The sequence below is a fragment of the Rhinoraja longicauda genome, chromosome 7 (assembly GCF_053455715.1).
Source record: "Rhinoraja longicauda isolate Sanriku21f chromosome 7, sRhiLon1.1, whole genome shotgun sequence".
In the NCBI taxonomy this organism is placed as follows: Eukaryota; Metazoa; Chordata; class Chondrichthyes; order Rajiformes; family Arhynchobatidae; genus Rhinoraja; species Rhinoraja longicauda.
Window position 1 is genome coordinate 66,690,576 of NC_135959.1, and position 12,067 is coordinate 66,702,642.

At 43.4% G+C, this 12,067-nt stretch overlaps 1 protein-coding gene across 1 annotated transcript in view; it reads right to left on the reverse strand.

Moving 5' to 3' along the window:
* LOC144595583 (protein diaphanous homolog 3-like) overlaps positions 1-12,067 on the reverse strand; it is a 321,554-nt gene that overhangs the window by 293,868 nt on the left and 15,619 nt on the right. Inside the window, exons 4-5 of the mRNA XM_078403147.1 lie at positions 9,721-9,825; positions 8,848-8,984 (exon numbers count right to left, since the gene is read on the reverse strand). Of these exons, the coding sequence (XP_078259273.1) occupies positions 8,848-8,984; positions 9,721-9,825 (242 nt within the window). The remainder of the gene's footprint in view (positions 1-8,847; positions 8,985-9,720; positions 9,826-12,067) is intronic.

Below are 12,067 nucleotides of genomic sequence, written 5' to 3' on the forward strand. Positions count from 1 at the left end.
TCAAAAACAACCCCATTTGAATAAAAGCCTTTCATTTCTGGGCAGCAACCCTACAATACTGAAATAAGCCTTAACAATACAGTTATGGCATTTACAACGTTAGAAACCCACAGCATTTGGTCAATGACACACAAGTGACATAAAGAAATGCAAGTGGCATCCAGCGTGTGTTAAATGCTGCATGACAGTGTATCCACAAACAAAATAATATTAGAAAAAACCTGAATATAAACAGAACATGCTGAAAACACAGAGCAGCGCAGGCAACATGTGTGGAAAAATAAACAGAGTTAACTTCTGAGTCAAAGGAGCATTACATTTGTTTATCTTTCTGTGGATGCTTTCTAAGTGGGTGCAGTTCAGGTTTCATAGATAGTTTGCTCCAATAGCACTTGAATATATTGCACTGCACAAGACGACTTCAACTTAATATAGGTAAATGCCTTCTTATGCAAAGGAAGAGCCATGCTTCAGTTTGTTACAACCTAGTTTTCGTTGCTTTAATTTGTTTAACTGTTAATTGGTCAGAATTCAACATGAAACCAACCGCATTCACCATTGGCCATGCAGTGTATTCCCAACAAAAATAAAGCAAAGTCTTAAGAAGATCCTTCCCGGATTCCTAATAAAGGCTGCAATATGGCATCATTTCAAATCATTGTGTTGAGTCCAGTAGTAGTAATCCTGGAGCTAAACATATTAAAAAGTTCTCACTGATGGCACACCAAGAATCAATAAACACCATTTTTAATTAAGTTTTTAAATGTTATGCAAACTTCTAAATTAAGATTGCTAAATTAAGAACCCAGTAGAAGCTAAAATATCTGAACAAACATCTTACTGATATTTAAGACAGTTCAAGTAATAACAAAAATAACCACAATTAATTGCTTGATTTAAAATTGCATGACTTAACTTGGGAATTAATCAGTCTAAATATTACAGTGAAATGATAATAGAATATTAGTTTTTGAATGACTGAAATGAACACATTTGACCCAAAAATTAAAACATGGCATTACAGCATAGTGGTATAACTGACAGGGCTATAACTATAAGATGCAGTCTGAAGATGGGTCTCAACCTGAAACGTCACCCTTTCCTTCTCTCCAGAGATGCTGCCTGTCCCGCTGATTTACTCCAGCATTTTGTCTACCTTCGATTTAAACTGCATCTGCAGTTCTTTCCTGGACTTATGCACCATACTACACCATTCCACTGGATTAGCGTTATTTTAAACTCCCAACACCAACAGAGCTACTGAATGTAAAGAAATCCTAATGGTTGGGAATTCCTAAAGATCAGGGGGGATCCAAGGTACAGTGAAGTATAAGAAGATAACTGCAGATGCTGGTACAAATCGTAGGTTTTTAAATCACAAAATGCTGGAGTAACTCAGCAGGTCAGGCAGCATCTCGGGAGAGAAGGAATGGGTGACGTTTCGGGTCGAGACCCTTCTTCAGACTGAAGGTACAGTGAATGCAGTGCCAAGAAACAGCAGGGAGGCCTCCATTGTGTCCTGAAGCATGGTCAATGGAATTGCCTCCTAATAAGACTAAAGCACAGGGGACTATGACCCCCCCCCCCCCCCTCCCCCCCCTCCCATCTTAACATTCCACTGACCAACATACAATCCCTTGAGAATAAAGTTGCAAACTTAAGGGAACTTTGTCAAAGAGAGAGATGAGGGATTGCTGTCTGCCAGCTTCCCAGACTCGGAGCACCAGTGCAAAGGTTTCTCCATTCATTGCATCAACAAACAAAGCCATCGGGCAAAGGGAGATGTGGTGGCATCTGCCTCATGATAAACTATTTGTGGTGCTCAGACGTCCCAGTCAAATTCAACTCTGGCACTCCGCACCTACAACACCTGGCAGTGAAATGCTGACCTTGCTATCTCCCAAGGAAACTCACCCCCATCACCATGACCGGTCTACTTTCAACCCCAGGAAGATATTAGTCTAGTGGACACTGTGGACAAACACCAGATGGCGTACACAGGCACTTTTATTGCCATAACCCTGAACTTCAACAAGGCAGAAATCGCTGCTAAACTACCACTAGCACGTGTCCTGTAGCATCATCTAGTTCATATCTAGCAATGAAGTGCTACTTTACAAGGAAATTTGCAGCATCATGTCTGTAGTCTACATTCCGCCCCAGCCAGAGAAGCCTGGCTATCTCGAAAGGAGTTGCTTGTCAGTCAACAAATACGAGATGGCATACTCCAAAGCAGACAATTTAAGGGTTAGTTTGAAGAAGTCACTTCAAAACTAGCATGTTTCCTGTCGTACAAGAGGATCACACACTCCTGACCATTGGTACTACACAAAAGATGCCTATTACTCCATCCCTCACCCACACTTGGGGGGAAAAAAAATCAGACCAACAGACCGAGCTCCTTCCTCATAGAGGTAGAAACTGGATAGTGCAGATTGTAGAGCTAGTCAGGGAAGGCCAAGGTGACCTCGGGACTGCCTGGCATCGGTAGGCCAGGTAATGTTCAAGGCCTCAGGAACAAACCTGAACAAAGGCACCACAAGTGGTTATCAACTTCATAAGGAAATGTGTGGAGGAGTGCATTCCCACCAAAATCACCCAAGTGTTCTCTAACCTGATGTCTCGGATGATCAAGCGGTCTGTAATCTACTGAGCACTTGATTTCGGGCATTCAAGTCTGGCAATACAGGATAATAAAAGTACAACCTTGAGAAGTCATTGAGAAAGCCAAGAAACATTTTCAGTCTAAACTGAAGGATCATGTGGATAGTCAGCAGCTGTAAAGGAGATTTTAATTTCCTATGAGAGGAAATCCCCGAGTCGCTCAGGTGACACATCACTCCCAGACAAGCTCAACACTTTTGATGCTAGCTTCAAAAGGGAAAATATTACATCTCCTTCTGTGACCCCCAGCCCTGAACGATAATGTGATTTGAGTCTGCAAAGCAGATGTCAGAAGATCACAGAATATAGAACAGTACAGCAGAGAAACGGCCCCTTCCGCCCACAATGTTTGTGCCAACCTTTATGCCAAGACCATCTCTTATCTACCTGCACATAATCCATATCCCTCCAATCCCAGCATATCCAAATGCCTATTAAGATGCCTTAATCGCCACCCTAATATCTGCCTCCGCCACATCTTTGGCAGTACATTCCAATTACCTGGAAGATCGCAAAGCAGCAGCAGCCAGACCAGCGAGTGAGTGAGTGGATTCGCTGAAGGAAGGCTTTCTCCGAGGAATGTTATTGCCGTGCATTTGTTGGGAGGATGTGGGAAGTCAGGGACACTGCTGGTGTCACTGACCACTACACCTGTGGGAACTGTGTCCAGATGCAGCTCCTCAAGGGCCGAGTTAGGGAACTGGAGTAGCAGCTGGATGACCTGCTGTCCATCCGGGACTACGAAAGCTTCCTGGATAGGACCGACAGTTAGTTCGTCACTCCAAGAATGCAGGAGGTGCAACGGGTAGAGACAGAAAGAAAGGGGATGAAACGAGTGCAGGAGACCTCGGTGGAAGTACCTCTTGAAAACAGGTACACCCTCTTGGGAGCTGTCGGGTCAGACGACGCTTCCAGTCCGAGCAGTGGAGAGGTCTGTGACTCAAATCCTAGCGCTGAGACTCGACCGGCCAGACCGACGTCAGGCAGATGACTCCATTGTCCGATGTGTGGACAGGAGATTCTGTGACGACAGGCAAGACTCGAGGAAGGGGTGTTGCCTCCCTGGTGCCAGGATCCAAAATGTCTCAGACCGAATTAAGAACATTCTTGAGAGGGAAGGTGAACAGCCGGATGTAGTTGCGCATGTAGGCACACATGACGAGGAAGGAGGGTCTGCAACACGAGTATAGAGGACTGGTAGGAAGCTGAAAAGCAGGACTTCGAGGGTGGTTATCTCTGGGTTGCTTCCAGTACCTCGTGCTAGTAGGAATCAACAACATGGACACATATCCATGCAGCTAACGGGAAAGAGAGAGTAGGAAAGATCAGGTTTAAACTAACAGGACAGGGAGATGGGACCCAATGCAAGGAGACAGAGGGCCATAAAAGGAGGACAGAAGCAAAAGGTAGAAGGGAGATAAGAAAAACAAACCTGAAAGCTTTGTGTCCTAATGCGAGCAGCATTTGAAATAAGGTGGATGAATTGAATGCGCAGTTAGTAGTTAAGGGAAATTATATAGTTGGAATTACGGAGTCATGGCTCCAGGGTGACCAAGGCTGGGAGCTAAACATGCAGGGGTATTCGATATTCAGGAAGGATAGACAGAAAGGAAGAGGAGGTGGGGTAGCATTGCTGGTTAAAGAGGAGATTAATGCAATAGCAAGGAGAGACATTAGCATGGATGCTGTAGAATTGATATGGTAGAAATGTGAAATAGCCAAGGGCAGAAAACACTTGTTGGAGTGGTATACAGACCACCAAACAGCAGTAGGGAGGTTGGGGATCACATCATGCAGGAAATTAGGGATGCGTGTAGCAAAGGTACAGCGGATAACATGGGTGACTTTAATCTACATATAGATTGGACCAACCAAATTGGTAACAGTGCTGAGGAGGATTTCCTGGCATGTATACAGGATGGGTTTTTAACCCAATATGTCGAGGAACCGACGAGATGGCAGGCCATCCGAGACTGCGTATTGTGTAATGAGGAAGGATTAGTTAGTGATCTTGTTGTCCAAGGCCCCTTGGGCAACAGTGACCATAATATGGTGGAATTCTGCATTAGGTTGGAGAATGACACGGTTAATTCAGAAACTAAGGTCCTGAACTTGAATAAAGACTTAAGGTGTGAGATGGGAATTGGCTAGGATAGACAGGCAAATTATACTTGAAAGGTTGACAGTGGAGATGCAATGGCGAAGATTTAAAGACCGCATGGATGAACTCCAGGAATTTTTCATCCCTGTCTGGCGAAAAAATAAAACTGGGAAGGCGGCTCAACAGTGGCTGACGAGGGAAGTCAAGGATCGTGTTAAAGCCAAGGAAGAGGCATATAAATTAGCCAGAAGAAGCGGCAAAACAGACTTGGAGAAATTTAGAACTCAGGAGGACAAAAGGGGTGGGGGGAAGCATGAAATTAAGCTTGTGGGGAAATATAAAAACTGACTGTAAAAGTTTCTATAGGTATGTAAAAAGGAAAAGATTAGTGAAGACGAATGTAGGTCCCTTACAGTCAGAGACAATTGAATTTATAATGGCAAACAAGGAAATGGCAGAACAGTTAAACAAGTACTTTGGTTCTGTCTTCACTAAGGAAGACACAAACAATCTCCCGGAAATACTAGGGGACCGAGGATCTCGTGGGAGGGAGGAACTGAAGGGAATGGGAATCCACATTAGAAAATGGTGTTAATAATAATAAGAAGAATAATAATAAGCCTTTATTGTCATTGTACTTAGAGATACAATGAAATTAGGAGAGCAACTCGTGATCAGTGCAACTAAAACTAGTTAAAACAAATTAAAAACATATCCAATACATCATTTAAATGCTTAAAGTAGTAAATGAATATATATTTATCACACCTATGTAGAATATTGCACTTGGGAGAATATTGCACTTTAAAATGTAATAAATACTTTAAAATAAATTAGTGGAATGGATGACAACATTTCTCGTGGTGTTCGAATATTTGAGGAATTTAGAGTTCTGATGACCCAGGGAAATAAACTGTTCTCGAGTCTGCTTGTCCGGCTTTTGATGCACCTGTACCGCCCACCAGAGGGCAGAAGGTTGAACAGGAACTGTCCAGGATGGGAGGGGTCTTTGATTATTTTCCTGGCTCTGCAGAGGCACCGAGAGCTGGAGATGTCTTCCAGGGAAGGCAGAGGGCAGTCGATGATTTTCTGGGCAGTTTTGATAACTCTCTGTAGAGCTCTCCTGTCTGCTGCTGAGCAGCCGGCATACCACACTGATGCAATATGCCAGCATACTCTCGATGGTGGAACGGTAGAAGGCCACCAGCAGCTTCTCCTCTAGACTGTTCTTCCTTAGCACTCCCAGGAAGTGCAATCGCTGCTGGGTTTTTTTTACCACTGCTGAAGTGTTGGCAGACCAGGAGAGGTCCCAGGAATTTGAAGGTGGAAACCCTCTCGACACAGTCCCGTTGATGTTGAGCGGGGCAGGGTCCGCTCTGTGCCTCCTGTAGTCGATGACCATTTCCTTTGTTTTGCTGGTATTAAGTGCTAGGTTGTTCGCAGACCACCACTTTGACAGCTTCAGGACATCATCTCTGTTCGCTGCCTCATCTCCACCCTACAAGTCCGACCACAGTGATGTCATCCGCGAATTTAATAATGGAGTTTGTGGAGTGGATGGGAGTGCAGTCATAAGTGTACAGAGCATAGAGGAGTGCACTCAGCACATAGCCCTGTGGAGAGCCAGTACTGAGTGTGAGGGTGGAGGAGCAGTGGGGCCCATTTTGACTGTTTGTGGGCGGTTAGTGAGAAAATCCTTAATCCAGGCACAGGTGAGAGGGGAGAAGACCAAGTCCGACAGCTTGTCGACTAGTATGTCAGGGATGATCGTATTAAAAATGAGCTATAATCAATAAAAAGAATCCTTACAGAGCTCCCTGGGTGTTCCAGGTGGCTCAGTGCAGTGTGGAGGGCTGTGGCGATGGCATGCTCTGTAGATCTGTTTACTCTATAAGCAAACTGATGAGGGTCAAAGTTTGGAGGAAGGCTGGCTTTGATGTGCTGTGAAATTAGTCTTTCAAAACATTTCATGACCCGAAACATCACCCATTCCTTCTCTCCTGAGATGCTGCCTGACCCGCTGAGTTACTCCAGCATTTTGTGATACCCGGCAAAGGGATCGCAGCTCCGCGATGTTAAAGTCCGCGCCGCGCCCACAGCATGAAGCGCCGGGCCGGTCTGCAGGAAAGACCGCCAACTCCTCGATATTAGGCCGCAGTGGGGATGGAGATATGATACGGAAAAGAAAATCGCATCCCCAACGCACAAAAAAAGAAACATCCCCACCCCGCCCACATAAAACAAATCATGGAACACTAAAACATAGTTTAACTCATGCTTAAAATAACAAAATCAGAAGAAAGGATAGACAGACTGTTGGTGAGGCAGCCATTGCTGTGGCGCCACCCGGTGGATGGTTTTGTTACCACCATCCTCTGTGTAAAAAAAAAACTTTCCCTATACATCTCTTCTTTAAATTTTGCCCCTCTAACTTTAAAGCTCTATGCCCTTGAAGCACTAGATATTTACATTCTGGGAAAAATGTTCTCACTGTCTCCCTATCTATGCCTCGCATTATTTACCATACTTTAGTGGGTCTTCCCTCAACCACCATGGCGCCCAAAATGGCGGCGCTGCCCTAGCAGCTGCGGCTTACCTGCGGTCCGTTTGTCTCTGTGTTTTGTTGTTTTTTTTGTCTTAATTGTAGATGTGATGTCGTGTTTTTGTGTTTGTGTACTATGTGTGTATGTGGGGGGGAGGGGGGAAACTGTAAAATTGTAATATGTGTCCCTTCCGAACGGAGACCTGACCTTTGTTTTCTGGGTCGGGTCTCCGTTCCTGCTGCGGCCTACCATCGGCCCAACTCCTGGAGCTGGCGGCCTCCAGTTCGCAGAGCCCGCGGACCGGACTCACCATCAGCGGAGCCGGCCGTCCTCGGAGGCTGCGGGAGCGGCTGCGACTCGCCTTCGGCTCGGGCCGCGTGGATGCCGACATCGGGAGCACCGGCAGCGGTAGCGTGTTCGCCCGCCCCGGATCGTGGGGCTTGGGTCGGCCCGCCGCGGACTTTTCACCATCCGGCGCGGCCTGAAAAAGGCTGCGGGATTTTCTCTGCTTGACGGGAGCTTCAATGTCGGGAGCCACGACCGCCCAGACGTGCAGCAACAGCGGCAGCGGCAGCGTGTTTGCCCGCCCCGGATCGCGGGGCTGGGGTCGTCCCGCTGCGGACCTTCCACCGGCCGGCGCGGCCTGGAACGTGGCAACGACACCAGCCTGACCGCGGGAGAAGACGGCGGGGGAAGGGAAAAGACATTCTGGCCTTCCATCATAGTGAGGAGGGGACTGGAGGAGACTCACTGTGATGGATGTTTCTTTTTTTGTGCGTTGGGTGGGGTTGTGTAATTTGTTTGTTTTATTGCTTTTATTATTGGACTGTGGGTGACTAAATTTCGTCCAAAAGGATGACAAATAAAGATATCTTGAATCTTGAACTTCCAGTCCTTCCAGAGAGAAAGATCCTTCGCAAGGATGAACCCTCAGAAAGAGCAAGCCCTAATGGTGTACCTGGCCATGTTCTTCAAATCTGCATGGGCCAATTGGAAGACCCCTTCAACTTCAACAAGCGATTAGAACAGCTAAAAGGGGCCGTAAAATGTATTAGGCGAGACAGGTTAAGGAAAATCCCATGGCTTTTTATACGTACGTTAAAAATAAGAGGATGACCAGCGAGAAGATAGGACAACTCATAGATAAAGGTGGGAATCCATGCTTGGAGTTGGAAGATGCAGGCTAAGTACTAAACAAGTACTTTGCATCTGTATTCACTGACGAGGTGTTGAGAATACAAATATGCTACGGCTGTTTGAAATAGAGGAGGTGGTGCTGAGGCGCTTGAAGAGTATTAAGATGGATAACTCCCCAGGGCCTAATGGGATCTATCTCAGGTTATTGAGAGAGGCAAGAAAATAAATTTAAAAACAATTACAAAACCAATACTGCCAAATACACAATGAATATGAAACTTTTGTATGGGAAATTGACTGCAAAGCCGATGTCTTAACATCTCAGTAGATCATTTAGTGAAAAACTAAATGCAAATGTGGTATTATGATCGGCTTGTTGCACTCTGGGATTGTCATCATTACCTGACAGGATTGCTGGTCAACGAAATACGAAGGGATTCCAGAGAATTAAGAAGTCTTTCATCTCCAACACCTGTTTTTAATTCATGGATGAACTCATGGGGCAACGTAGAACCATACTGTTTGTTCTTCAAACTACCCTGAAAAGTAACAAAAAAATCAGATTGAGATCTTTACTATTATACAAGGATTCAAAACGTACCTTGCCCACATTTTCTCTGTGAACATTTGGAAAAAAAGTGTAGAAACTGAACCATTTGAAATATTAGACAAACTATTCAGGCATTTTATTTGGTCATATTTGCTTAATCCAATATACAAAACTATCAAGATCAGGTGAAGTTATTTCAGAATAATTTCTCAAACTGCAGTAGCATCTGACAAGGTGAAAAGTGGTGAAAAGCAGTGGAACAGTTAACTGCAAGGGCTTGTGAAGAAAAGATGACTCAGATTGCATAAAAAGATTTGGTTTTGAAGAGACCAGCACATGAGGTACCCAAGACCATAAACAGAAGTCCATTACACGATTCTCATGGCCCAGCATACTTTTCAGACTACAGTGATTGTTATTTGCCATTTTTCCATTATATATAGGAATTATGGAGCATACCAATGAAATCAATACAAATGAAAGAAATAAGAATACTGGTTTATTAATACTGTTTTGAAATGTTTTACCATACACAGGACATCGATTACTTCTACTGGATTTCATCTGAAGAAAGGCAACTTTGGATACAATGAATTGCAACAAAGACTCAACCTTCATAACATCCACAAAGACCAACAATGCACAAGTTATGACCATTTTCAAAACAATGATTATTAACTGCTCTGCAATTCATATCATACAGTCAAAAATAAATGGTCACTTACGGTATTGGAAGCTGCACCAATATACTGGACAACCATTTCTCTTTTCACATGAATATCCTTCTCTCGCAGAGGAGCCTTTCGTTCTTCATTTAAATTCATATCTTCCTGTGAAGAGAAACATTTACACATAAGCCGACTCAATAAAATATTGCATATTGCTTTTCAATCACTCTAATTTCCTCCTTTAAACTATCAGCTCCATGGCCAAAATCAAGCGACACTTGAATTTTTCCAGAATTCTTAGTAGAATTGGGACAGAAAAATAATAGAATCTTCCCCTTGTATAATACTTTACTCAAACATTCCACGTGTTACGGTCAATTAAGTTTGTTTTTAATATAATAGTAACAGTGAAGACTTTTTAGACAAATGCAATGGTCAATTTAGACACACAAAGATCTCAGCAACAGCAATCAGCAAAGAATCTGCGTTAACCGGATTGGTCAAGAAATATATAGGGTCAATGTCGTGCAGCACCAGTGGGATTAGCAGGGTATGGGGGGCAGGGGGAAAGATTTCAAATGGGGGCAGGGGTAAAGATTTAAAAACTTAAGAATCCTTTATCTGAGGTCCACTTCATATATTTCAAATAAGTCAATTATTATTTGGAATTCAAACTCATTTTTCATTTGAAAAATGATGCGCCAATCAAATTAAGCTTCAACAAAAAGTTGGAAGCTGGGCCAACCCACAAAACTGGCCATAATCCACATTTTAAAAATGAAGAGTTTGCTGACCCATCTGCAGAGCTCCAAAAAGACCCACAGCCTCTGGCACATGAATATAAAAAGGAACAGTAGAACACTTTGAATATAATTCTTATTTTAAATAGCAGAATGGGAAAAATGGATCAGCTGCGATTGAATGGCAGAGTCTGGTCCGAATGGCCCAAGTCTGGTCCTATGACTATGAACTTAAATTACTGAAAAACTAATGCAAAGCAAATTATTCTGCACAGATTCTTAAAAATATTTCCTGTTTGTTAACACAAACGGCTACTTGCGGATCACAAAATCTAAAACAAAACAGAAACTGAAAATCTGAAATTAAATATATAAAATGCTGAAGCATGAGCGGTTTCTCTCCCCGAGATCTTATCTGCCCTACTGAACATTTCCAGCTTTTTCCGATTTTATTTAATTCTATTGCTCTACAATTGACAGATATCTCCCTTCTTCAGTGGTGTTATTTCAATTTCAGTTTCCACATTCCAGTTGTGACTCTTAACCATATTTAAGATTTTTTTAATTTCTCTGAGAAGATACTCATGTTATTTGTTAAAGTCAAGATCATTAATATAATGAGTAAAGCTCAAGTTGAAACAAACAAACATACATTGAAAAAATTCATGCCACAAAAAGAGACACTGAGATTTTGGTATAGCTGAAATCATTTAGTTTAGAAACTGTAGTCTGGGTAACCAGCTGCATGACTAGAATTTATTTTCCACAGCCAAAATTAACACAATGCTTCAATTGCTATTGATCTGGCAGCACGAACCTCCAGGGAGAAAACAACGACACATTCAACTGCAAACGTGTTGGATGATTGGTTCAGATGAGAGCGTCTTTAAATTCTGAGGATAATTAGAATTCAACAATGGCCTGGCAGCTGCCTTTTGGGGGAGAGGTGGGGCAAGATAATTCGAGTTCCAATGAAGAATTAATTTAAGTAGCTTTCTATTCAATTCATGCTCTGTCCAATACAGTGCCATACAGATATTTAAAAAATATGAAATTAGACAAATTCCCTCAGGAGGGTTTTTCCCCCCATAAAAAAGAGCATTGAGAATGTTCAAAATTCATTGTTTAACAATTATTCTATACGTTAACTGATAAACATTCTTGCTCCCTCTGCACACAAGTGTGGGGGCTGTAAAAAGGATGAGCAACCTGGCCAGGGCATTGTGGTTCAGAGGGCCATTCAAGAAGGGAAAGAGAAGAAAAATGCTCTCTTTGGGGATAGTATAGTTAGGAGTATAGACATTCTTCTCTGTCACGAGGATAGAGTCCCGAAGACTGTGTTGCCTGCCTGGGCCTGGGTTCAGGACATCTCATCTGACCTGCAGGGGAACTTGGAGTGGGAGGGTAAAGATCCAGTCGTCACGGTTCATGTGGGTTCCAAAGGCAAAGGTAGAACAAGAAAAGAGGTTCTGCCGAGAGAATTTGAACAGCTAAGCACCAAATTGAAAAGCAGAACCAAAAAGGTGATAATTTCTAGATTGCTGCCTGAGCCATGTGCAAATTGGAATACGGTTGAGAAGATTAAGGAGTTGAATGTGTGGCTCACAGGTTGGTGTGGAAGAAGTGCAATTACATTTGTGGGACATTGGCACCATTGTTGGTGA